The sequence below is a fragment of the Thunnus albacares genome, chromosome 2 (genome assembly GCF_914725855.1).
Source record: "Thunnus albacares chromosome 2, fThuAlb1.1, whole genome shotgun sequence".
Lineage (NCBI taxonomy): Eukaryota > Metazoa > Chordata > Actinopteri > Scombriformes > Scombridae > Thunnus > Thunnus albacares.
Genome location: NC_058107.1, coordinates 20373646 through 20395885, shown reverse-complemented (window position 1 = coordinate 20395885; position 22240 = coordinate 20373646). Strand labels below are relative to the sequence as shown.

The 22240-nt window shown below is 42.4% G+C and overlaps 2 protein-coding genes across 2 annotated transcripts; both read left to right on the top strand.

Annotated features, from left to right (window-relative positions):
• The first annotated feature begins 702 nt into the window (after nucleotides 1–702).
• si:ch211-225b11.4 (thyroid adenoma-associated protein homolog) lies at nucleotides 703–13240 on the top strand. Its single transcript, XM_044371760.1, has 31 exons — nucleotides 703–882; nucleotides 975–1155; nucleotides 1240–1326; nucleotides 1410–1437; nucleotides 1524–1672; nucleotides 1771–1893; nucleotides 1996–2116; nucleotides 2314–2456; nucleotides 2557–2641; nucleotides 2725–2861; nucleotides 3348–3545; nucleotides 3638–4358; nucleotides 4524–4676; nucleotides 4791–4900; nucleotides 4985–5145; nucleotides 5236–5405; nucleotides 5505–5663; nucleotides 5780–5928; nucleotides 6028–6165; nucleotides 6257–6361; nucleotides 6453–6653; nucleotides 6767–6917; nucleotides 7015–7267; nucleotides 8031–8267; nucleotides 8347–8551; nucleotides 9161–9349; nucleotides 10093–10352; nucleotides 10440–10610; nucleotides 10703–10966; nucleotides 11058–11260; nucleotides 11391–13240. The coding sequence occupies exons 1-31, from the start codon at nucleotides 773–775 to the stop codon at nucleotides 11636–11638; spliced, it is 5610 nt and encodes a 1869-aa protein (XP_044227695.1). The 5' UTR covers nucleotides 703–772; the 3' UTR covers nucleotides 11639–13240.
• A 2156-nt stretch (nucleotides 13241–15396) lies between these two features.
• pik3ip1 (phosphoinositide-3-kinase interacting protein 1) lies at nucleotides 15397–22238 on the top strand. Its single transcript, XM_044371747.1, has 6 exons — nucleotides 15397–15709; nucleotides 15917–16045; nucleotides 16592–16708; nucleotides 18165–18356; nucleotides 18472–18550; nucleotides 20459–22238. Exons 1-6 carry the CDS (start codon nucleotides 15598–15600, stop codon nucleotides 20673–20675), a joined length of 846 nt encoding a protein of 281 aa, XP_044227682.1. The 5' UTR covers nucleotides 15397–15597; the 3' UTR covers nucleotides 20676–22238.
• The last annotated feature ends 2 nt before the right edge of the window (nucleotides 22239–22240 follow it).

Sequence of the window (22240 nt, the reverse complement as noted above, 5' to 3'; positions counted from 1 at the left end):
TGATATATCAGCCCATAGTTCTTTACTCAAAGCCTTCCTCAGATTAACAGTTGAACTTCAGTGTTAGTTAGCACTGAACAGATATTACCAACTGACAGATTATTAAATTAAATATTTACTTGGTTGAAAAATGTGACCTTTCTTCATTCTGATTTTATGTTTTTCTATGATTCTTACAATTACTATCACACTCAACTTTCAAACTGTATCTCATCTTACAACTGTTCCAAAAACATTTGTTTAATGATTTGTCTTTCTTCTATTATGGCAAAAATCATTTATACCTACTTCATATAGTGTCCCCTACTTGTTTATGGTGTAGCAGCATTAATTCTTTTATTTTTCTCTCTTTGTATCATTTTGTATCTTTATCTACTGTCTCTTGTTCTGCTTTAACAATTAATTTCTCACCTGGAGATCAATGGTGTGTTAAATTTGTCTTATTTTATATAATATATCATATAATGAACACATGTGGAAACCATTTTGTCTTTTTCCCCTTACATTTTGAATGATATTAAACCTACATTGTAAACCTGCCTTGTCAATACTGTTTATGTTCATCATGGTAATAAAATAATTTTGAATTTTAAATAATAATAAAAAAAGCATGCAGCCTTCATCCTCTAGGTGTCAGCATGTCGCTGTAAATCTTGGATGACCACTTCTTCACCAATAGTAGAATTAGAGATTTGTCACGTGACCAGTGCACCGGCGTGGGTCTAGTGTGTCTGACAGCAGTTTATCTCTGCACAGTGGAGTTAATATCACAATGTTGTCGTTTGAAGATCTGATGACAAGTTTTCAGAACTGTGTGATCACCGAGGATCAAACACCAGAAACACTCGGGCTCTTTATTGATAAACTATCTGAATCTTCCAGGTTGGTACCTGAACTTAACTTCCCATCTCCTGTAAACACATTTTGTCACTAAGATGTAATAATGACTTTATAATTATTATTTGCATGAACAGGAGTAGTGTGAAAAGATGCAAGGAGCGCAGTTTAGAGGAGGCTGTGCAGTTGCTGAGAAAGATTTCAGAGACACAGCTTCATGGTTTAGAGGAGAGTCACCTCCTGCTTCTTGTCAGACTCCTCATCTCCTTGCAGCTGCAGATGGTCAACATCTCCACAGCCTGTCGAAAAGTGGACCAGGTCAGCCCTACAGTGTGTCAGCTCAGTGTTCTTTGTTTAAATTAAATGCATCCTACTGAAGCTTCATTCTCATTCTCTTTACAGATGCTGCAACACCTGGCAAAGGTGGACCACCAACTGGTTTTTAGAGAAACCCAGCTGTGTTTGCACTCCATAACGCAGACTGATCAGGTACAGAACAGTTAATTCACTTGTGTTTGCCAGAACTTTACATAAAGACACTACAGACAACTTTTACCTCGTCTTCTTTTTAGATATTGTCTTTTGAGGATCTTCAGAGAGGTTAGTGTCGACTAAAGATAACATGATATTATAATCCGTCACAGATTTTGTATGCAAGTTTTTATTATATTGTTGTTTTTTTTCAGCCTGTATGTTCCTGGAAGACAGCACCGTAGGCCGAGAAGTGTGGCAAGAGTCATACCCGTCCTTTATAAATAAAGTGTCTGAGTTATTCCCTGTTGTACTGCAACAAGAATCCCTGAGAGATGGACCACTGTGTTACATTGCTGTTAAGGTAATGTGGAGCGATGTGCATCATGAATCACTCAGAATCCACTGCATAGACTTATCGTGTGAACTTTGTTACTGATCTGATAACTGTGATCTCTGCAGGTGTGTCTACAGATATTTCAGCTGTTGTCCAGTGAAGTGGCTCCTCTAGTGTGGAGGGAGGAGAATGAGAACCAAGCGGTGCAGAAGATCCTGCAGGCTCTTATGGACATAATCCTCGGACAGGTGTCTTACTGATTCGCTACTCCAGGGTCACTTATTGAAATCATAAATATTGGTTAATTGGTGTAGGTTCCATCTCATTAGTCAGTGTGTCCTGTCTTGCAGTGCTGCAACAGGGACACTCGTCTCCTGGCGGGCACTGCTGTGGCCATGCTGATCAACACAGCATTGGATAGCAGAGCTGCAGGTGCCGCTGCCTGGAGTCTGCTACAGGTCTCTCATCCAGGTATGTAAACACCAACACCGCTGGACAAGAAATCAGCATGAGCACATTTTTTTTTTTTCCTATGTTACATGTATGATGACCACCCGTTTGCTTTGATTTCTTTCCTCTTGTATTATATCCACACTAGAAATTCTACAGCTGAGTGTGACTGCATAGAAGCTCCTGACTGAATAGTTGTTATTCCTGTTATTTCTCAGAGCCCTGGCTGCTGACTGTTGGTGGTCTTCAGGTGCAGTGCCGCCCCACAGGGAAGGACGGAGTGGACAGGCTGGCTATGAGCAGGGGCCTCCTGACCTGCTGCCGACCTCACATCTTGCTTGCTTCACATGCGGATGCCACGGTTAACATAATGCATCAAGAACAGCACGCTTTAATTTTAGTATGGTTTTTTTGGCTTTTTTTTTTTTTTTTTACCAAATCTGTCATTTCTGTCTTTTCAGAGGTGTCTGCTGCTGGATGGTTTGTTTCCTCTGGTCTTTGCTTTGTGTGAGGAGAAGCTGGACTGTCATCACTTTGCCTTTGAAGGTGAGTAATGTCCAAGTTGTTTATTCATGGACTTAAATAGAAAAAAAGAAAAGCACCTGTTCAAATATGACATGCTGTTGCAGTGTTAACACTATGGCTGAAGAAAGTCAAAGAATGTCTGGCTGATATTTGGAAGATGACGGGTGTTCGTCTTCTGCCGGACAACAGCAGCCTGCAACAACAGCTCATTCATGTGATCTGGACCAATGCTGAAAGCCCAGTGAGTTGAATTTCTTTATGAGTATTTTTTTGTGTTATAATATTTTCATTTTCTATATTTTAATGCCTGTCTGCAAACAAATCTCCTTTGGTTTAGTAATAAAGTTGAATTAACATAATTATACCATTATCTGAAAAAACATTGGACTTTAGAAACTCAATGGACAGCCAAATAATGCAAGATATAATATATGCCAACAATACTGTAACTTAATAATCACGGTGTAGTTGTGTTTGTGGGTAAAACTGTAGAAAATAGTTCAAGTTTACCCAAATTTTCACTCAAAAGAGGTAAAGTGTCCAAGAATTGTATACAGTTTTGTTTAAACATCCAGTTCTTTCCTATAACTAAAAAATATATTCAATACCACCTTTAATAATAGCCATACTCTGAAGTTTCCAAGCAACAAGCCACATCACATAGCGGACCTCATGTGAGTTTATCAAATTATTTAACGATAAATTACTCTTTTATTTGTGCTGGCAGGTGGAGGGCGTGTCAGAATTTGTGCGCAGTTGCTTTTGTCTGCTACTGGACGTCTATCAGATGGACTGTGAGCAGTTTGGTGACATAAAGAAGATTCTTTATTTAAATCTACTTCAGCGAATAATCAAACTCCCATGGGAAGCCAAAGCCAAATATCATCGCCTTTGTGCTCTTCTTCCATATCTGGGTACTGACATGGTGAGCATTAATGATTATTACAGTGTTAATGATGCTGTGATGTTGTCATCTGAGCTCATGATGACTTCATGCGTGTTTCTGTAATCAATCAGGTGCTGGATCAATATGGTGAAATACCCAATCATCTCCTGAAGTGCCTGTCAACCAATCACCTGTCACCATGTGGATCAGAGCTTTACAAGTGTCTGATCCAGCAGCAGAGGCGAGAGCTTTGTGATGGCTCACAAAAGTCAGCTGAGTTGGATCTGGCCAATCAGTGGGCAAGACGTTGGCAGCCCGTCCTTCTTGAGGCGCTGACTTCTGATGTGACTCTTCTACAGAACAACAGCTCAACACACTTACTGCCCTGCACCTTTCAAGTATTCCCCTCTGCTGTGGAGCTGCTGCTGGCCTCCCTGGACCCGTTTGCCCCCGGCCACCTCCACGCCTGGGCCTGCATCATGAGTTCCTACCGGGCCACAACTGGAGGCTCTCCCTGGGCTCTGCAAGGCAGCTCGACCCTTAAAACCCTCCAGCTAGCTCTAGGATCTGCGGATGACAAAGTACGACTTGCTGCTCTCAGCCTCCTCTGCTGCAGCCCAAAGACCAAAGATACTCCAACTTCAGAGGAGCTGTCAATAATGAGGACCTTCATCCCTCAGAACCTGAACTGTGAGTCCTCGCCTTTTCGTCAACATTTTCAGGCAGGAGTGAAGAAATTTCTGGTTCGTATCAGAGATGGCTGCTTGGCACATGTCAGAGGACCAAAGGGCAAGAAGAAGGAAGATGCCACCATCTTGGAAAGGGCACAAGAAATGCTGGACCAGGGAATAGGTGAGACGATTGACAGCTGTTGTTAGTCTAATATCGTCTAATATTAAATGCCTGTGTAGCATTGTTTGTAATTGAAAGTTATGTCCTTTTACAGGACATGATGGAGAATTTTCCCACTCTTTTGTCTTCTTCCCTGTTCATAAGAAACATTTTTTAATCTCCTAGGTTTTGTGGAATGGCTGGGTGAGCTTCCTTACTGCTATCTGGCACCAGGACACAGCTATCAGAGGAAAAAGACTGTGTTGCTGTTGCTGTCTGCAGTGCTGGAGACCTGCACAGACACCTGGAGCCCCGACAAAAAGAAGGGACAACCTCCAGGTCAGTTTGGGATGCCTGTGATTGGAAAATGGAGGCCAAAAAAACCCAGACATCTATTGTTTTATAATATTTTTGCTTGGAAGTTTAATAAGCTCTTTGAAATCTCCTCTGCAGTGAACATGGGGTCTCTTATTAACTGTGCGAGGCAAAAAGGAAAGTGGGATTTCTTCTGCAAGACAAAACAGCTGGTCCTCATCAGTTGTTTAGAAGATTCTACAAACGAGGTAGAGCTGCCTTTACTTGACTCATAATCTTTTTTTGATTGTTCAAATTTAATATATGAAATCAAATATTGTTTTCTTCTACAGATTCGGGAGCTTTCGGCAGGGTTATTGTTGAGATTTTTCCCACCAAGTTTTCCAGATGATATCGCTGCTGTGCTGCTCACACGAACCAAACAGCTCCTGTGCAGTCCTCGGGTGCAGGAGGCTCAGATGGGAGCACTGATGATGAAGATTCTCCTTCAGAAGTAAGCTTCGTCTCCTACATACTCTCACACAGAAATGTGTCTGCTTTAGATGTAACGGGTGAGAAGTTATCAGTTGTTCATATCTTTTAGAAAACAAGACCAGTCTGAGGACTGCGGGCCGAACAGTAACATTAATGTCAACTGTGGAAGCAACACAAAGGCCTCCAGCTCTGTTAGACTCCTTGTGAGGGAGCTGGAGGAGCACTACCTCACAGCCAAGGCTGACATGATGCTTGCTGCCAGAACCAAGCCTATACATGGTGAGTCCTGAGACCTACAACTCTGACAACTCCCATACCGATGATGAAACCCAGAAAAGGTCTTCAGTTCTTTTAATCCTGTCTTGAATCATGTTTCAGGTGTTCTGAGTGCCCTTCAGAGGTGTTTGCTTGAGGCACCCAGAAGCATCTTTGACACACTTGGCCACAGTCTGACCATTGAGGTACTGGGCCTGCTGGAGAATATCTCTCTGCTTCTGCTGGGTGTGCTGTATGGAGACACTTGTTCTACTGAGAAGGGTAATGGAGCAATCTGCAGAAACAGTACTGATTTAGGGATAAAGGATGCACCAGTTCAGATTCATGACTACACACACTATCTGCAGTGGGTTTTAAACTGCTGTGTTCTGTCTTAGATGCCGCCCCTTCTTTTTGTGATATGGGGAATGCCATCAGCTCTCTGATAGCCCAATCTTCTGGAGGAAACCATGGGGATGGAGAGGAGTGTGTCTTGCTATCTGAAGAACACAGCCTCATTCTCACCTGCTGCTGGGTCTCTCTTAAGGTAAATCACAACTGTAGTGGCAACTTCACATTTAGTAGTTATGTTATATACTGTATGTGTATTCTAATTGTTATTTCCTCCTCTACTTTTTCTAATTAGGAAATTGGGATCTTTTTAGGTTCTCTGGTGGAGAGAATTCTTGCCGAATCCAAACCCAACAAGTGCCTACTAACAAAAGAAGATCTAATAAAAGCATCAAAAGTATTCAAAAATATTCTTCTCAAATGCCGTCACTGGGTAAGTTTTATAAAACCATCTGAAGGCATTAAGTCTTTTTCTCACCTCAACTTGCATTTGGCTTCCTGAAAAACATGTTTTTCTTCACCAGGGGGCAGTAGAGGGATGCTGTGTAGGTTTCACCAAGTTCTGTGCCTGTCTACTCAGCAGCAATGATCCACATCTTAGGGATATCCCAGCCCACATGCTGAAACAAGTGAGTTGTGGTCTTGTGTATTTTTCCTTAATAGATGCAGAAGGTGCTTGACTGCTAGCTTACAGATGTATTTTCTCTCTGATCTCCTCAGGGATTGCAGGTTGTGCAGTCCCCTCGTTCTACTTCTGTGACCCGGCGGGCTGCAGGGTTGCCTATGCTCATCCTGTGTGTCCTGTTAGCAGAGGAGGCCAGTAAAGCACGGCCACTTTTATCCCACAGTATGCAAACCTTACTGGAGACAGCCAGAACCCCTCTACCTGACAGCTGGGACCAGACACTGGACCTTCCACAGGTTCATAGACAGAACAGCAGCGATGAAGATATTAGTCTAACCTTAAAACTTTGGTGTCTTGATACCTACAGGTTGTATATACATGTAACACCATCCACACGTGTCCTTTACAGGTGTGTGCGGTTCACACTCTGCAGGCCCTGGTGCGTGGCTCTGGGCTGGGTGTAGCTATCCTTCAGTTTGCCCCTGCTGTAGCCATCTTGTCTCTCACTCTGCTCAGTTCTCCCTGCTGGGCCATGAGGAATGCTGCTCTACAGCTTTACAGTAAGACAAAGGCACATTTAGAGCTTTACTTTTAGTCTGTATTTGTGAAATGAAGCATTGCATGAGGACTGCTGATATGAAATGAAATGTCTTCCAGGTTCTCTTTGCTCACGAATGCTTGGTCAGCGGCCCAGCAGTGAAGAGGGTGGCCCTACTCAGCATGGCATGTCGCCCCCTGCCTTCTTCTTCCACTACCCTGCGCTCCAGCCCTTCCTTCTTACAGAGCTGAGAGGGGCAGCACACAACCTCCAGCGTCCACCTGAGGAGGCCAGACTTCGCCTTCAGCCATCACTCTACCCTATTCTTACTCTGTTAGCCCAACTGCAGCCTGGCGTCCAAGACTCAACTGAGTAATCTCTCTTTACTTCTCTATTAGACAGTTTAGCCAGGTTACAGGGGTACCCCAGTGATTTAGTATTGCACATCCATAAAGGTGAAGGATTTGAGAGAGATTTAAAGAAGAATAGTCCAAATCGAAGCAGCAGAGGCAGAGATATCCTGGTTCTTAGTCCATATTATGGTTAAGCTCCAAAACCACTGGATCCTACATTTGTCATAATGCAATAGATAGCACCTTTTCATTAGACCACTCCTGTCTGGAGTCTCTGAAACTCCACACACAGTTTGTAACACGGGCTTTCTGTCAGAAGTTTATTATTTCCAAGCCCAAGCTGAGATAACTGATGACATCACTGTGATATCATCAGGTTCTTTTCTCAGACCAGAGCCACATAAGACTTTATACCACAGTCTTCACAGGCAGAGTAGTACTCCTCATGACCAGTAAACTGACCTTTATGTGTAAAATCACTGGAGTACCCCTCTAGCTGTCATCATTTTTTATAGCCGTGTTTATAGCAGTTTTTATCCAGGCTTAAAGTATGCAGATTTTTATTCCAACCAAAACTCAGACCAGCTGGCTCAATAATCTGCTCCACTTTACCAGAGGAGAGGGAACTTTTAATGGTGTGACTCAGGACCGCCGGTTAATAAGTTGGCTTTTTATACTGTATTTTTAAGCAGTGTAGATAGATTAAGTGTTGCACATTCATTCATCTTTATACTGAATTTTATTTGACCAAGTGACCGTTTTCTCTCATTTTCTTCTCCCAGAACATTGTCAGACTTCCTGCCTCCTTTACTGCAGCTGTCTGCCAGTCCCATTTACAGTGTGAGGGTGATGGCCTCGAAGGCTTTGGTTGCCATGACTCCCCCCTTAGAGTACATGAACATCCTCATCAAACTGACAGCTCAACTGCCCAGTCCACTGGATCGCTGCTGTCACAACCGGCTCCACGGACAGCTGCTGCAGATCAAAGCTGTTCTAGACAGAGCTCTCTGCACAGACAGGTGAGACTGAAAGAGCTTTTTTATTCATTCATCAGACACTTTCAGGCTTTTTGAAATCCCAGTGTGTCTCTATCTGCAGTGCCCGTTCAGCTGACCTATGCGAGGTGCTGAGCAGGGTGGATGCCTCGCTGTGGCTTGCAACTGAATCTCAGCGCTGCCCCCTGGTGAGAGCAGCCTACCTGGCCGTGGCAGACTCACTGAGAGGATTCTGCTGCGAGACCTACCTGTCAAAGCTCTATGACACACTCATGTGTGAGCTCCGTACACCTCAAAAGGGGCTTCAGGTGCGTGACACACATTTCTCAAACCCTTGCTTGGAAGACTGACACTGCTGTTTTTTGGGAGGGAGGTGAGGGAGAGTTTGGGAGATGACTTTCAGCAAAGGTTTCTGGCTAGAATCAAAACAGGTGTGGTGGTTTGTGTCTTAAAGGCCCTGAAGGTGTTTTTATTTTTTCAATTCGTTTTCTAAGTATAAGTGAGGGATGATTACAGGAATTTTCTGAGCCAATTATTTCAAGAGTCATCATCATCAGTTGAGATCATATGAGAAATTTCTGTCTGCGTTGTTTTGTTTGTGCACTTGTCACTGGTTTGAAGTGGGTGGGCTCAGTGGTGGAAAGCTGATGTCCTATACTTTTGTGCACCAATCAGGATGTAGCAACATTTGAATCAAAATGTGATGACATTTTGTGGTTGTTAACTGATGTTATTAATAAATCTGATCAAACTACATCCAGTTTTTGAGTAATAAATAAAATCTGTATTTTGTAATCGTTGCTTTTTCATTCAGGAATATTTACGTATAAACATAAATATTTAAAGATTGAAACCAAGTTTTCCGGGGCAACGCAACAGGTATTTTTTCTAAAGCTTTATTTATGTCACCTCCACAGGTTGGACTGTCTTCCTTCCATCAACGAGCCGTTCAGTTTCTATGTGCAGACCAGAAGTGGGCACGTCAAATCTGGGACAACTTTTCTGCAGCGAGCCCTGATCTGAGGCTCACATTGGTCACGTGGGTGGTTGATGGGCGAGGTTTGCAGCAGACCAGTCTGAAAGAGGTGATCCAGAGGGTGTTGCAGGTGAGACATGAACTGCCTCCTTAGACTTCAGGATGTCGAAAACAACTTTTTCAAAAACCTGTCTAACAGCATTCGGTTTAAGGACTTTCTTAGAGCACAATGTGAGGAAATCGGGGAGGCAAAGATAGGCTTAAATATAATGCTGTCTGAGGCTGAGATCTGGCTGGAGACTTTTTTTCCCTCTAACATAAGAGAGGGTGTGTCTGTTTGCTATTATATTTCGCAGGGAGACTTAAGCATAGTTAAGCTTAAGATGTCTTTTCATTAGTTGCTCTGTCAAAGTTCATGTTGGTTCATGTAGATAAACTCAGCATGTTACATTATCTAGACCGGCAATGACTTTCTGTTAGTGTGATAAGATGTGATACTACATATCTCCAGACAGAGTAGGTAAAGATGGCAAATACTGTTATGTGGCCTAGTCATTTGTTTTATAGGACTTGTTAGGTCTTATACTTTCCTTCAGTTGGACTGGAGCACCCTGTTTTCATGGAGTTAATTAAACTTTACTATAAGTTATAACAAACAGGAAGTATGGCATGACATTGTAATGGAGTTGTTGTTTATAATTGCAAAAACTGGCATTCTTTATTTTGCTGTGTGATTAAAGGAAAACTTTTTTTCGTGATATGCATCAATGTTGAAAACACATTTTCAAAGTCTGCGCCCCTATGTCTGCCGTTAAACAAAAAGATAATTTGATAATAAGATTAAAGGAGCGCACCGATGACCTTTATCTCCAGTCAAACCTGAGGGAGGCATTGTTGAGCCACTGTGTGGAGTACCACAGGACCTACCTTGCAGCCCTGGCGGCAGTGATGGCTGGAAGTGATTCTACTTCACCCCGATGTCCCCCTCAGTCGGCTCTGCTGGAGGAGTCGGTTCTGCTTGAGTGTCTGGATTTGTTGCTCGTTGACCTGGAGGAGCAGAGAGGCGGGCCAGAGTTCCTGTCGCAGGCGCTGTATGCTGCTAATCTACTGCTTTCCCAGCGATCAGACTCCAGGTTTTACATATATTACTCTTTTTACTTCATATACTGTGACTCTTCTACCTGCGGCTCTGACTTACTTTTTATCTTTGTGAAAATCAGTTTTAAGATTTCTATGATCCAGCGCTGGTGTAGTGTCTTGGAATGCCACCGCTCTCCAGACGCCACCGAAGTGCTCCGGATGGCTTGTGCTGAAGCTCTGTGTGTAGCTGGAGTCTCCCTAATGAGCGGCAGCCCGAGAGAACACAAAACCCTGCCAGACATCATGATCAGGTACTGAGAAATGTCTAATAAGGTTGTCAATCAGATTATATGATAATTTGATGCCTGAAAACAAGTGAAAATGTTGAATCTTTCTCGTGCAGGTTGATCAACACAGGCCTGTATTTGCTGCAGGACCAAAGCCAGATGGTGAGGATGAGAGCGGCCAGTTTCACCTCCATGTTGCAGCATGCCAGAGGAGGAAGCCAGAGGAGCGTCTACCTTATGCAGGTCAACCAGGCTCTGCCATTCCTACTAGACTTGCTGCTGGAGGAATACTGGGATACGCCTGGCACTTTGGAGGTGTTGTTGTGTCACCTGACTCAGCCTGACCTCAGATCTGTGCTGAGAGAGGCCTCAGACACGAGGTGCGTTACCTCACCGAATCAAATACACTTGTACAAACAGAGCAACCGTGATTGAGTGTTGTCAAACTGTTATTATTGCTCTCTTAATCAGGTGTGCCAGTCTTTATGAGCAGGATGAGGCCAACGTGTTCGCGGAGCCCTCTGTGATGTCTGCACATGTGTTGCCTTACCTACTGCGGATGGCTGAAAAGTACTCTGAATCCTCTGCACTGGCACAAAGCCTGATTGCATGGGCAGAGGAGAGCACTGCACAGGTGCTAGACAGCCTTACAGTGTGCAAAGAACTCCAGCCAGGTAGCACATTAGCTCGTCGGCCTGATTAAAAGCATTTGGTTGATAAATTTCATGTCATTTTAGGATGTGATGAGCTGCGATGTACTCTTAATGTTCTGTTTTACAATGAGATTATTTCTTTTCTCCTCAGCTGACACTCTGAACTCGGCCTGGCTATCTCTCCTCATGGACCCCCGCTTACACAGCACCCTGTGTGGCCTGATAACCAAGGCTGCCTTCCTTCTCCGGCTGTTGAAAACATCTGATGACGTACGACACCTTTGTGATTCTTCAGCACTGCATGAGGCTGTGCAGGAAGTTTGTAGTCTTCTCAGTCAGAGCGGTGTCCACTTCCCCACTGCTTTAACAGCTGCTGTGGCTGGAGACCTGCCACTATGACAGTACGGAGGAGCTTTTTCCGTACGCTCAATGAGCAAAGGCTTTTGGCCCATGAGGCAGCGGATAAAATTACCTGTGGATATTTCTGGACTGTCTATGACATCTACATGTGCAGCTTTAGTGTGAATGAGTAGTGCAACTGCTGATGCTGCAGTACACCAGCACTTGGCAGACTGAGTAAGTTATGTAAGAGCTCAGTGGCTGCACCCAGTTGTATCTATCATCATATTACCTATACAGAGTAGAGACCCGTTAGGTGGAGAACAGTGTAGAACATTTCCTCACAACCTCTCATGGCCTCTTTTTTGCTACAATCCTTTTAACAAAGACAGCTTATAAAATGAAATGAAACTTTTGAGGCTTTATTCATTTTTTTTAATAAACAGATTTAATATAGGTAGGATTGCCCCCTACCTGGACAGCCCCAGGTCTGTCTGTATGCTCATTCTCATTCCCAGAGCTGACCTCTGTTATTCTGTGTTGTATGTTCATGTCTCAACTGCAACAGTAGCCACGTTCAGACTGATGCAGTGATGTAATGCAACAGCATCTGGAGAAATTGGCTACTTGGTGCCCAGCAGGGGAATATAGTGTACGGTTTAATGCCCCATTAGAGGCCTTCTGCCTCAATAAGTGTCCATTTTCCAGCCACATGAGGGCTGAAGATGATTGGGTAGATCTGATAAAGAGCTGGCGGTTGCTCCGCAACGCACCACACACTAGAGGAGTCTTACATCACCAGAGAGCTTTTGTTTGAGATAGAAGGTACAGTACATGCTGTGGTTGGTCCATTTTAGGCAATTAACTAAATGTATATTGAAGTTTTTGACCATCATGTGATGGTTTTATTTCCTTGGGGTATGATATTGTTAGTGCTGATACAATTGTCAGAATATAAGTATGGGAACAACCAATATATCAACATATGACTGTAAACAAGCAGATTTCCACTTTTTTTTACTCTAATTTTTACTGTACCACTTTTTTTTTACTGTACCATTCTTCTGCACGTACGTACCTCTGTATCAGTTCAGGTTTCCATTGTGTTTGCTTGAAGCATTGTAGTTTTGAGCACATAGATTATGCAACAGCTATGACATCAAGCCTGTGATAATGATTCATACTTATAACTAGTGCAGTGTATTTCCTGATGACCCACGCCAAAATGAGCACCTGGTGTGTACAGCTCTATGAGATTAACATGCACCTCAAAGGACGCTACAGATGGTTCTTGTTGAGAACATGAATGAACATAATACTACATCAAGATAATGATTGATAAATTAAAATTGTAGGGCCAACTGTGATGTACATCATCATTAAGTGTGTTGAACTAAGCCAACCTACACAACAGTATGTATTTAAGGTGGGAGAAGATGGCTCTTCAGGGATCATTACAACTTTCACACTTACTCTACTTTTGTTTTAACTGTTTTAACTTGTGCATAGAGGCTCAGGGACTGTGATGCATAAATGTTAGTGTTTTCTAGTGTCACTTATTTTTGCACCTTGACCCCAGAGAAATGCTCTCTCATTCTGCCTTACACAGAGATATATGGTAAGATGACAATAAACTTGGACAATAAACTTGATTTGATTTGATTCTTATGTGACAAATGGTGTATTGCTTCTCATAACCATAAAACAAACCCATATATTACAGTGTCCCGGATTTTCATCTAATTTAAGACAAAAGATTGTGTCAAAGTCATTTAAGAAAGTCTTTAAGAAGAAATACAAGTGGGGGCTTGAACTTTGCTCTACATTAAGACAAAAGGGAAGCAAAACATGAGGCTCAGTGTGTGGCCTGAGTCTTTGATACAATATCTACATATCTCTAAACAAAGGCATAATTTAAGCTAAAAATAAACAATCCATTTTACTTTTTATTCAGCCTCTGACTATCAGACTCTGCTTGTGTGTGCAATATTGTTTCTTCTGCCTCAACCTTGAAAACGAAGTTGGAAAACTCAGATCAAAAGCGAAGTTAGGTACAACAATTTTAAGGTACTTTTTGGGTGTGTGTGTGTGTGTGTTTGCATGAACAGACACACATGTTTAGCATTTGAGGCACAAGGGAGGTGTTTTTCCACTGTTGTATCACAAGTCAGCCCTTAAACTTAATGAATAACAAGAATCAAACGTTTTCTATTCTACACATGGAATTATAATGAAAATGTTAATGAATTAAATGCTTTTTGACCCCTTTGAAAAAGGAGTTGAGTAAGTTTAACTGTGCATTTAGACTTTTTAAAATAACAGTGAATGCTGAATACAATAAAGTGAGCTGTTGAGGTTGGTTCTGTAAGAGTGTGATTCTTTCATATGATCAGTGCTGCTTAGTTTCATTTTATCCAAACCTTTTGCAGTGCTTGAAATCCCCTTTAAAGCCCACAGTCTCCTGTTGCACACTATCTACAAGCAGGTTTAGGCTTTTAATCTATAATGGCACATTTTTGCATGCTAACAAGAATTTCCATATTTTGAATATATGAAGTTAATCCTCAGCTATTGTTTGTTTATATTTTTGCTGTTTCTATTTCTGACTAAACAGGAAAAATTAAATAATCTCTCATTAATTTGTGGAAATATTACCCAACTCTGACCTTCAGCATCTTTATTCAACTCAAGTAATAGTTGGCTCATTCCCAAATGCCTGTGTCCAGCCTTTGATGATCTGGTAACTTAGGGTATCACCCAGTGCATGCTGGGAGAGGCCCCCTGCCCCCCTGTAACCCTGAATGAGTAGAGTGTGTGATCGAGAGAGCATGACAGATGCTGTGTGTTTGCACTAGTAATTGCCTGAAAACTGGGTAAACATCTATTTGAAAAGTGGCTTAGTGAACATTGACTGAATCTCGCGTTGGCTGGCCTCTTTACCCATCAGCCAACAATGACACAGGGCCTCTCTGATTTGAGTGTACAGCTCCCTGCACAGAGGCAGATAGAGACAAACACTATTGGCAGCTGTTCTTTACCAGTCTCTGTAGAGTCCCGCGCTGTTAGTGACCAAGGCCAGAGGAAAAAAACAGGTCTCATGGGGTAGAGAGGAGCAGTGGAAGCCTGGGAAACAGGAAGATTGGGTTTGAACAGATGTACCAAGCACTTAGAGCCAGATAAGACTCTGCAGTTAGTTGGATGAGGATTATAAATGGAAACTAATGACTCAGTGTATTTTAAAATGAAAATGGAAAGCACATCAGCTATTTATAGGCAACCACAGAGAATTTAATCTGCATGGAAATGATTCTTGGATAGGTAAAGGACAAGCAAAAAGGTTGGATAATAGAAGTCATTTTTTTTGCAAATTTTTTAAAACAAAAATGTGAATTAACTGCCTTTACTTTGCGTGCTGTCTTTTTAGACAATGTGTTTATTCTCACAAGGCTGCATGCTACGATCAATTGCCAAGCTATGTAGTCAGCAGGCTTTTTCCTGTGTGTGTGTGTGTGTGTGTGTGTGTGTGTGTGGGAGGGGGGGGGGGGGCAGAAGCCTTGTCCCCAATTGGTAAAACTCTAATTTTTGTGTCAGTGGTTAAGGTTATGGTAAGGTTAGGGTTAAAGTTAGACAAGTTGTGGTTAGGGTTAGAGTAAGTCTCCAGGAAATGAATGTCGGTCTATGTAAATACCTTAAAAGTGATTTAAGCAACCTGTGTAGAGTGTGCGTGCGCGCGCGTGTGCGTATGCGTGTGTGTGTGTTCCATGTACATGCGCTTGTGTGTGAACCTGGTGAGGCTTTAGGACCTTGAGGTTTGCACTGCAAAGAGCAGCTCCTCCTCCCACTGAAGGCTGTTTACGAAGAAAGCTGAGCTCCTCTGACAAAAACAAGGGCTGGGACCCCAGCGAGAGGAGCAGTGTGTCTGATGCATTCAGCGCAGGCTCTTCCTCCATTTTAAACATTTTGCATATATACATATTTCTATTTTTTTTTTCTCTAGAGAGAAAGCACGGGAGTGAACCATGTTGTCGGTCAATTCAGCCCGTCAGCTCTGCAAAATGTTCCTCTCTTTGCACCTTGTTTTCCTGAGCGTGGCGTTTGTGCACAGCAGTGCATCAAATGGAAATCAGAAAGGTAATGTGATACTGTGTGCTCTATCTTTTTATATTTCCACTCCTTATTTATAGTAAAACCTTCAAGTTTTGTTGCTTTGTCGGTTTTTAAATCACTTCAAGTTACATGCATTGTACTAGTTTATCATTTTTACATCCTCCCATTGATTGCACAATCATTTGTTTATGTGCTATGCTCACATGTTATTATGCTGTTGTTTTTCCCAAGACTGCATGTCATCCAATGGTGTGGAGTACAGAGGGGAAGAACATAGCTCCTCTTCAGGTCTGACCTGTCTAAACTGGACCAACTGTACAAGAGACTATGATGTTAAAATCCATCCTGATTCACAGACAGGTAAACACACATACATGATTTATATGTCTGTTGTGTCTATCAGTGAAGAGATCAGTGAATGTCACATTACATGGATAAAATTGTGATTCCTCTCCTGTTTTCCGCTGTGTTAGAGTCACGCTTACAGAAGATTTAAAATGTCACTGATGTTGATAGGTGCAACACTGTGCTTCAGGAGAAACACACAACTGTGAAATACAGTATTATCACACAGATTGCAAAGTCGTCCATGGGATTGCGAGTAATCTTTGCAACATTCAGAGAAATGTAGGCTAAATACTAAAAAGAATGATATTTCCTGTATTGCACACACTTCAGCTACTGTGCCACTGATTTGTCTTGTTTGTGGTGTTAAATGGCTTCTATTGTTCAGTAGCTGCCATTTCCTTTCTGGGTGCTCACAGCAGCCTGCTCAGTGTGGTGTGATGAAGTCGTGTTAATGATTAATGAATCCAGTGGTTTACCCACACAGCAGGACAGGCAGAGCCCATATTTCCACGGGACATCAGTAACAGACATGTGCTGTTTTTATCGTTCCTCCTGTAGGTGTTGGAGATCACAATTACTGCCGAAACCCAGACTCCTCTGAGAGGCCTTGGTGCTACATTGCTGGCCCGGATGGGACGATCCAGAGACAATTCTGTTCCATCGACACGTGCAAAGGTAGGTTTCTAAATGCAATGCAGACACTGTGCCCAAGAATAATCATAAACAGTTGGGGATTTGCACAAAAAAAACTGTGGACAAGTTAGATATCTGTTAAAATGAACCCTAAAACCCTGGTTGCAGAAGGCTGACAAAGAAAAAAATGCTGACTGTATTGCTGCATACATACAATTAATTGGCAGCTTTTCTCTGTGAAAGTTTTCAGAATACATTCTGTGGAAGTTGCCAGCAATTACTTTGTCTTCTTGTCCCTGTGAAACTCTCATTATTTTTAAAAAGTGGGCTATGTTAGGGAAAAATAATGAGGTGAATTTTTTGTAGCTGTGCAAATGTTCTAATTAGTCACCACATAAAAGATGCAGCCGAGTTTAAAGCTTTTATGGATCAGCCAAAAACTCAATGGTTAATGTCTTATTGGTGTTTTTTTACCACACATAAACTATGTGCAAGTCATCATATAGAGATTACTGCTGATTTACTTTTCCCGGTTAAGAATCTTATCCAGTAGTAGGTTACTTGGTCAGGGTTAAGCTACTACGAGGAGTCTTGCCTGCTTTGTCCTTTGTTTCCATCTTGTCTCTTAACCCAACCAGAGTCACACAATAACAAAAGCCCCTGCAGTCACGTGTCAGAAAGTTCAGCTTCAAGAAAAACATTGACCACGCCTCAAACCTGAGCTCATTGGTAGAGAGGAATAGTCTTTCCTCGGAGACGGCAGCTAATAGGCTGTTACAATTTATGACTTTATGCCCTTTAACTCCAGCAGAGTTCGTAAACAAGAACTTGTGTAGAGGAGATAGAAAAAGAGTTAAAGAGCAGACGCTGACATCCGCAGTGGAACCTTCCTGCCTCTTGTCACAGAGTTGAGTATGCAGAGACTGTTTATGTCTGGCACAAAAAAGCATGCGCTCGCCACTCCTCTAGCTGATTTATGTCCCTTAACTAAATGAGCAGTGTCAGGGTGTTCTTCCTGCTCTTGCGCCAGTGGTAATGTTATTGGACCAGCAGTAATTGGAAACCACACGATCCAAATGATGCATTCTAAGTTAAGTCAAATTAAGTCAAAGTTTTCAAAAGTGAATTATTTAAATTTCAGTTGTCTCCACACATTGTACAATAAAAACAACATTAATAAAACAGTAAAAGACAGTGCACATAAGGATAAAACAGATAAGTACTCTGCATGTAAAAATTAAGAATGAATACTTCTGTATATGGTGTAATTATGTCCATGTTAATGCTTCTATTTAGTCTGCTTTTATGGGCATGGAAGAAAAAATAATTTGAATAGGAATAGAGAGGATGGAGTATTCTGCACTGGATGAGGGCATTAGTTGGCTAAATGAGGAGGATTAAAGAAACAAAAAAATAATCTAGTCACTGTTCTTTCTCAAATAAAAAGTGTGTACGGCTACAAATGTTAAACACTGCCGTTGTTTGATTGTGTCTTCAGAGCAAACCTCTACTGTGGCAGCAAAGGCTGAATCCCTCATCCCAACAGAAACAACTCCCTCTACAGAGAGCTCTGCAAAGCCTGCAAAGTCCAGAGTTTCTCAGGGAGAAGTTGCTGCTGTGCAGCCAGTAATGGGAATCAGCCAGCGAGTACGCACAGGACCCAAAAAGAAGAAGGACCTCGGTACACTTGGTATGTTGAAGCTGTTATCATCTGAGCGTATAATTTCGCATCGCTACATGAAGCAAATATCATTGTGATGTACTTTCAGCTTTTAAGTTTTAATGTTTTTTCTCTCTTTTTTTAGGCTATGTCCTCGGCATCCTCATGATGGCCATTATAATCGTTCTTGGAGTAGGCATCACATTGGGCTACTTCTATAAGAGGTCAGTATCTAAATCACAACACGAAGCAAAAATCTGACTAAAAGACAAAATATGAGCTCTAAAAACAGCACAACTGAGGCAAAAATTGTATTTAATTAAAATATATAGCATGAACTAATGTCGCATACCACAGCGTTTGTAGCTTAAGTTAGTTTGCAATTCCTATCCTCAGATGGGCCCTAAAAATACATAAAAGTCAACCATAAAACACATACTGTACAAAACAGCACAAGACACAAACCATTTTTAAACTATCATGAAACGACAAGTATGCGATCGCTCATGACTGATGCCTCTTTTAAAACTGTTTCAATTTGAGTTCAAAATCATCTCAGTCATGATTCATTTTGAGTTCTGTTGGTAAAGAGTTCCACATGTTAATCCCCCACATAGAAAAAGATGTCTGGCCAAATGAGGATTTACGATAAGGCACCTCACATTTCCCAGTAGACGTACCTCATGTTGCTGAGCCAGAAACCCTGAGAGGTACCACCAGGTCACTGAGCATCTATTTAGGCATTTATAGATGAGTTCAAGATTAGCAAATCTAATAAAAAGTTGATGATTCAGAGCCTTCCTGTGCCTTTCTGTTTCCACTGGCACATGTAGTATTGTTTAGAGCTATAAAATGTGCAGGAGAAATGCCAGAATGATTCGTTAAGGCGTGTGATAACATGCGTGTTAATGGTCTCTTGAGTTTAGGGCATCAGCTGTTGTGCACATTCCCCAACGATGCTCTCTGTTGTTCCACTTGGATTTAACGCAGCAATTTCAGATGCCTTTATCACAATACCCGCAACAGAACACGGGGAGGAAAAACGGCAGGAAATGAAAAGCCTGCAGTCTATTTTAAGCATTCTTATTTCATATTCTTGAAACAGAAGACAGCGTGGAGGAGGGGTTGGATTTGTCGGAGAAGACTGCGTATTCGCTACAGTTTATGTAAAAGGCAAAATGATGGCCCCGGTGTTGTGAAACAGGGGACACCGATTCCCTTTGTCACAGCACAAAATGCCCTTACAGAGCTGTGTTTGGCTGTCAAATCTGATTAGCAGTGCCCCTGTTTTGTGTTCTATTTTTAGAAGGTGATTATTAATGAGGAGATGCAGCATATTATGTCAGAGGGTTTATACCTGCCCTCAGCGTACGGTGACATCACCTTCACTAATGTGGTAGACGTGTGGCATAAATACAAGTGTGCCAGTATTTCATTCAATTCTCAGTGTGTAACCCCTCTACTGGCCTGCAGTGTGCCCCCTCCAATACACATCTCGAAACAGTGTAAGGGACTCAGAGGTTTAAATTACACGCCCATGTTGGGAGTAGGCTCCCAAACAGGGTGTAGGGGAGTAGCTAGAGTACTGGCAAGGACATGATCCCTTGAAGGCTTCCCATCGCCCCCACAAATGTGGAAAAACAAAGCAGGTGAAAAACCCAGATATGCTTGAAACTATAGTGCAAAGAATGTGTGATGGTGTACTGAGTTTTGGAGCGGTGCAGAGTTTCACAATATGCTGTACTAAAAGCAGGCAGGTCGGAAGTGTATCGTCCCCTGTTTTGGCTCCAGATCAGTAGAAAGCAGGCCTCGTGCTGCTTCCCATCACTGTGTCGCCTTGAAATAGATAACTCCTCGCCAGCTTGTTGGTTCCCTGTTCTCTTTCACCATCTGTCCCTTCCTTTTGCTACCAGACCAGGCTCTACAATGGCCTCTGTTATCTACATACAGTATGTTATCTGAAACTACTTATCATGAGCTTGGTTGGCCCCCAAAAATGATGCTAGAGGCTGTTTTTATTATAACTGCTTGCTGATTTGCATACCAGCTTTGATCTAAAGCTCGGAGCATTAATTAAGCCTCAAATATATAACAGTATAATGAATGTCTTCTGTGTGTGTGTGTGTGTGTAGGGGCCAAGACCTAAAGAAACAGCATGAGCAGCGAGTGTATGAGCGCGAAATGCAGAGGATCACCCTGCCCCTGTCGGCTTTCTCCAACCCCACCTGCGAGCTAGTAGACGAGAACACCATTGTGATCACGGCGGAGCACGAAACGACCCCCGTCCTGGAGGAAGTGGAGGGCGGGGACCCCCTCATGGGCCAGCAAGCGGGTACCCCCGGAGCATGAGCGGTAGGCGTGTCATCCTCGAACAGAGGACTTGGATACGTTTTAGTGGACCAAAACACTCCCACATCCATTTCTCCTTTCCGCCTCCCGGAGTGACGTCTGTTTTTTAAAAGGAATAGGGAAGCAGTGTTCACTCCAAAGACTTCCAACTGAATGCTGCATCCTTTGTGTCCCATTCCCTTTTTGATTTTTACACATCTGAGTCAAAAACAACATAAGCTGACACACATTGGACACGGAGACAGAGGAGGACATATTTGACAACAACCAGAAACCTTGAAGGTGGATCAGTTGTTAAAAAAACATCAAGGTCTTCAATATTCATATTTGATATATTTGATAGCCAAATAAATATGGTCGTGAGCTGCCCTGTTAAATAACAGTATGAAAATCTAGTCACATGGATGTTGACTAGTCGAGAGTGTGTGTGATGAAACCAGTGCTTTGTAAAGAGATGGTATTTGGGGGAATGTTCATAGCCTTTTGTTTTTGTATGTTTCTAAGTGGAGTAAATGCTCTTCACAGGAGGCGGGGTTACATGATGAAAATGTGCTTGATTTTGACTCCCACTGGCTGTGCCGAGGGAGTGTGTGTGTATAAAGGCCGCTTTGTCTCGGAGACACACTGGTGACACTTAAGTGAGTGTCCAGCCATCCCTTCTTGAGACAGGATGAGGGATTATGAGGTGAAACAGCCCCGCTAAAAGACAAGGGAAGACCTCCGACTCAAAAATTTGCCTTAGCATGATACTTCTGAATGTATTTCTTTATCTTTTCCCGGATGATTTTTTTTTGCTGTCTTTGTACTCAACTGGCGGTTGCCAATGCGGCTACACAGCATGACGGTCATTGGCAGACGTGAAATAGGACATGCCCTTTTCTTCCACAGGTTAAGGAGTGACAGGAAATATACAGAGTGCTCTCAGGAAACATGAGAGATAGTAGTTAGTCCTCAGGACAAAGCAGCACTGCCACAACACAGAGCAGATGGGATCAGAGAAAGAAGCCTGAAGTCTTCCTTTGCAGAGCAGGACAGCGTGTGTGTTGAAGTGCTGCAGGAGCCTGGTGCCTAGATTAGATTCAGACATTTGAGTTACGCACTTGATGCTTCAGGGTAGAGACAGGAAGGTAGTAGACAAGAAACAGTCCAAAGTTTTTGGTGTTGTTCATTCAAAAAACATGAATGCATGTACATGGTTACCTACTGTATGTTTGCATCTTAAATAGAACTACTCATTGAAAAAGACATTTAGAGAAATATCTACGTCATCGTTCACAGAAGATTTTAGTTTGCGACACCTGTTACTTGTCAATGTGTTGCCAGTTTGTTCGTAATCACTGCATCACTCCAGATGATCTTGTTTTGTGATTATTGCTGGATCCACGTCACTGGTAATTTTTGGTTACTGCTGCTCTATTGTTTTAAGAGTCTGTGTGCTGGCTGTAATTATTATTTTCTTCATATAAGCAACATGTTCAAAACACTATTGTTTGAATTTAGTACTTGTATTTGTATGAATGGCAGATTTTCACTGCTGAGACTGAAATAAAACATCAAACACAATG

Coding starts and splice junctions, on each gene's coding strand:
- pik3ip1 (XM_044371747.1), top strand. CDS start 15,598: ATGTTGTCGGTCAATTCAGCCCGTCAGCTCTGCAAAATGTTCCTCTCT. Junction 16,046..16,591: donor CCATCCTGATTCACAGACAG/GTAAACACACAT, acceptor TTCCTCCTGTAG/GTGTTGGAGATCACAATTAC. Junction 16,709..18,164: donor TTCCATCGACACGTGCAAAG/GTAGGTTTCTAA, acceptor TTGTGTCTTCAG/AGCAAACCTCTACTGTGGCA.
- si:ch211-225b11.4 (XM_044371760.1), top strand. CDS start 773: ATGTTGTCGTTTGAAGATCTGATGACAAGTTTTCAGAACTGTGTGATC. Junction 2,117..2,313: donor GCTACAGGTCTCTCATCCAG/GTATGTAAACAC, acceptor GTTATTTCTCAG/AGCCCTGGCTGCTGACTGTT. Junction 5,929..6,027: donor GCTGCTGGGTCTCTCTTAAG/GTAAATCACAAC, acceptor TTTTCTAATTAG/GAAATTGGGATCTTTTTAGG.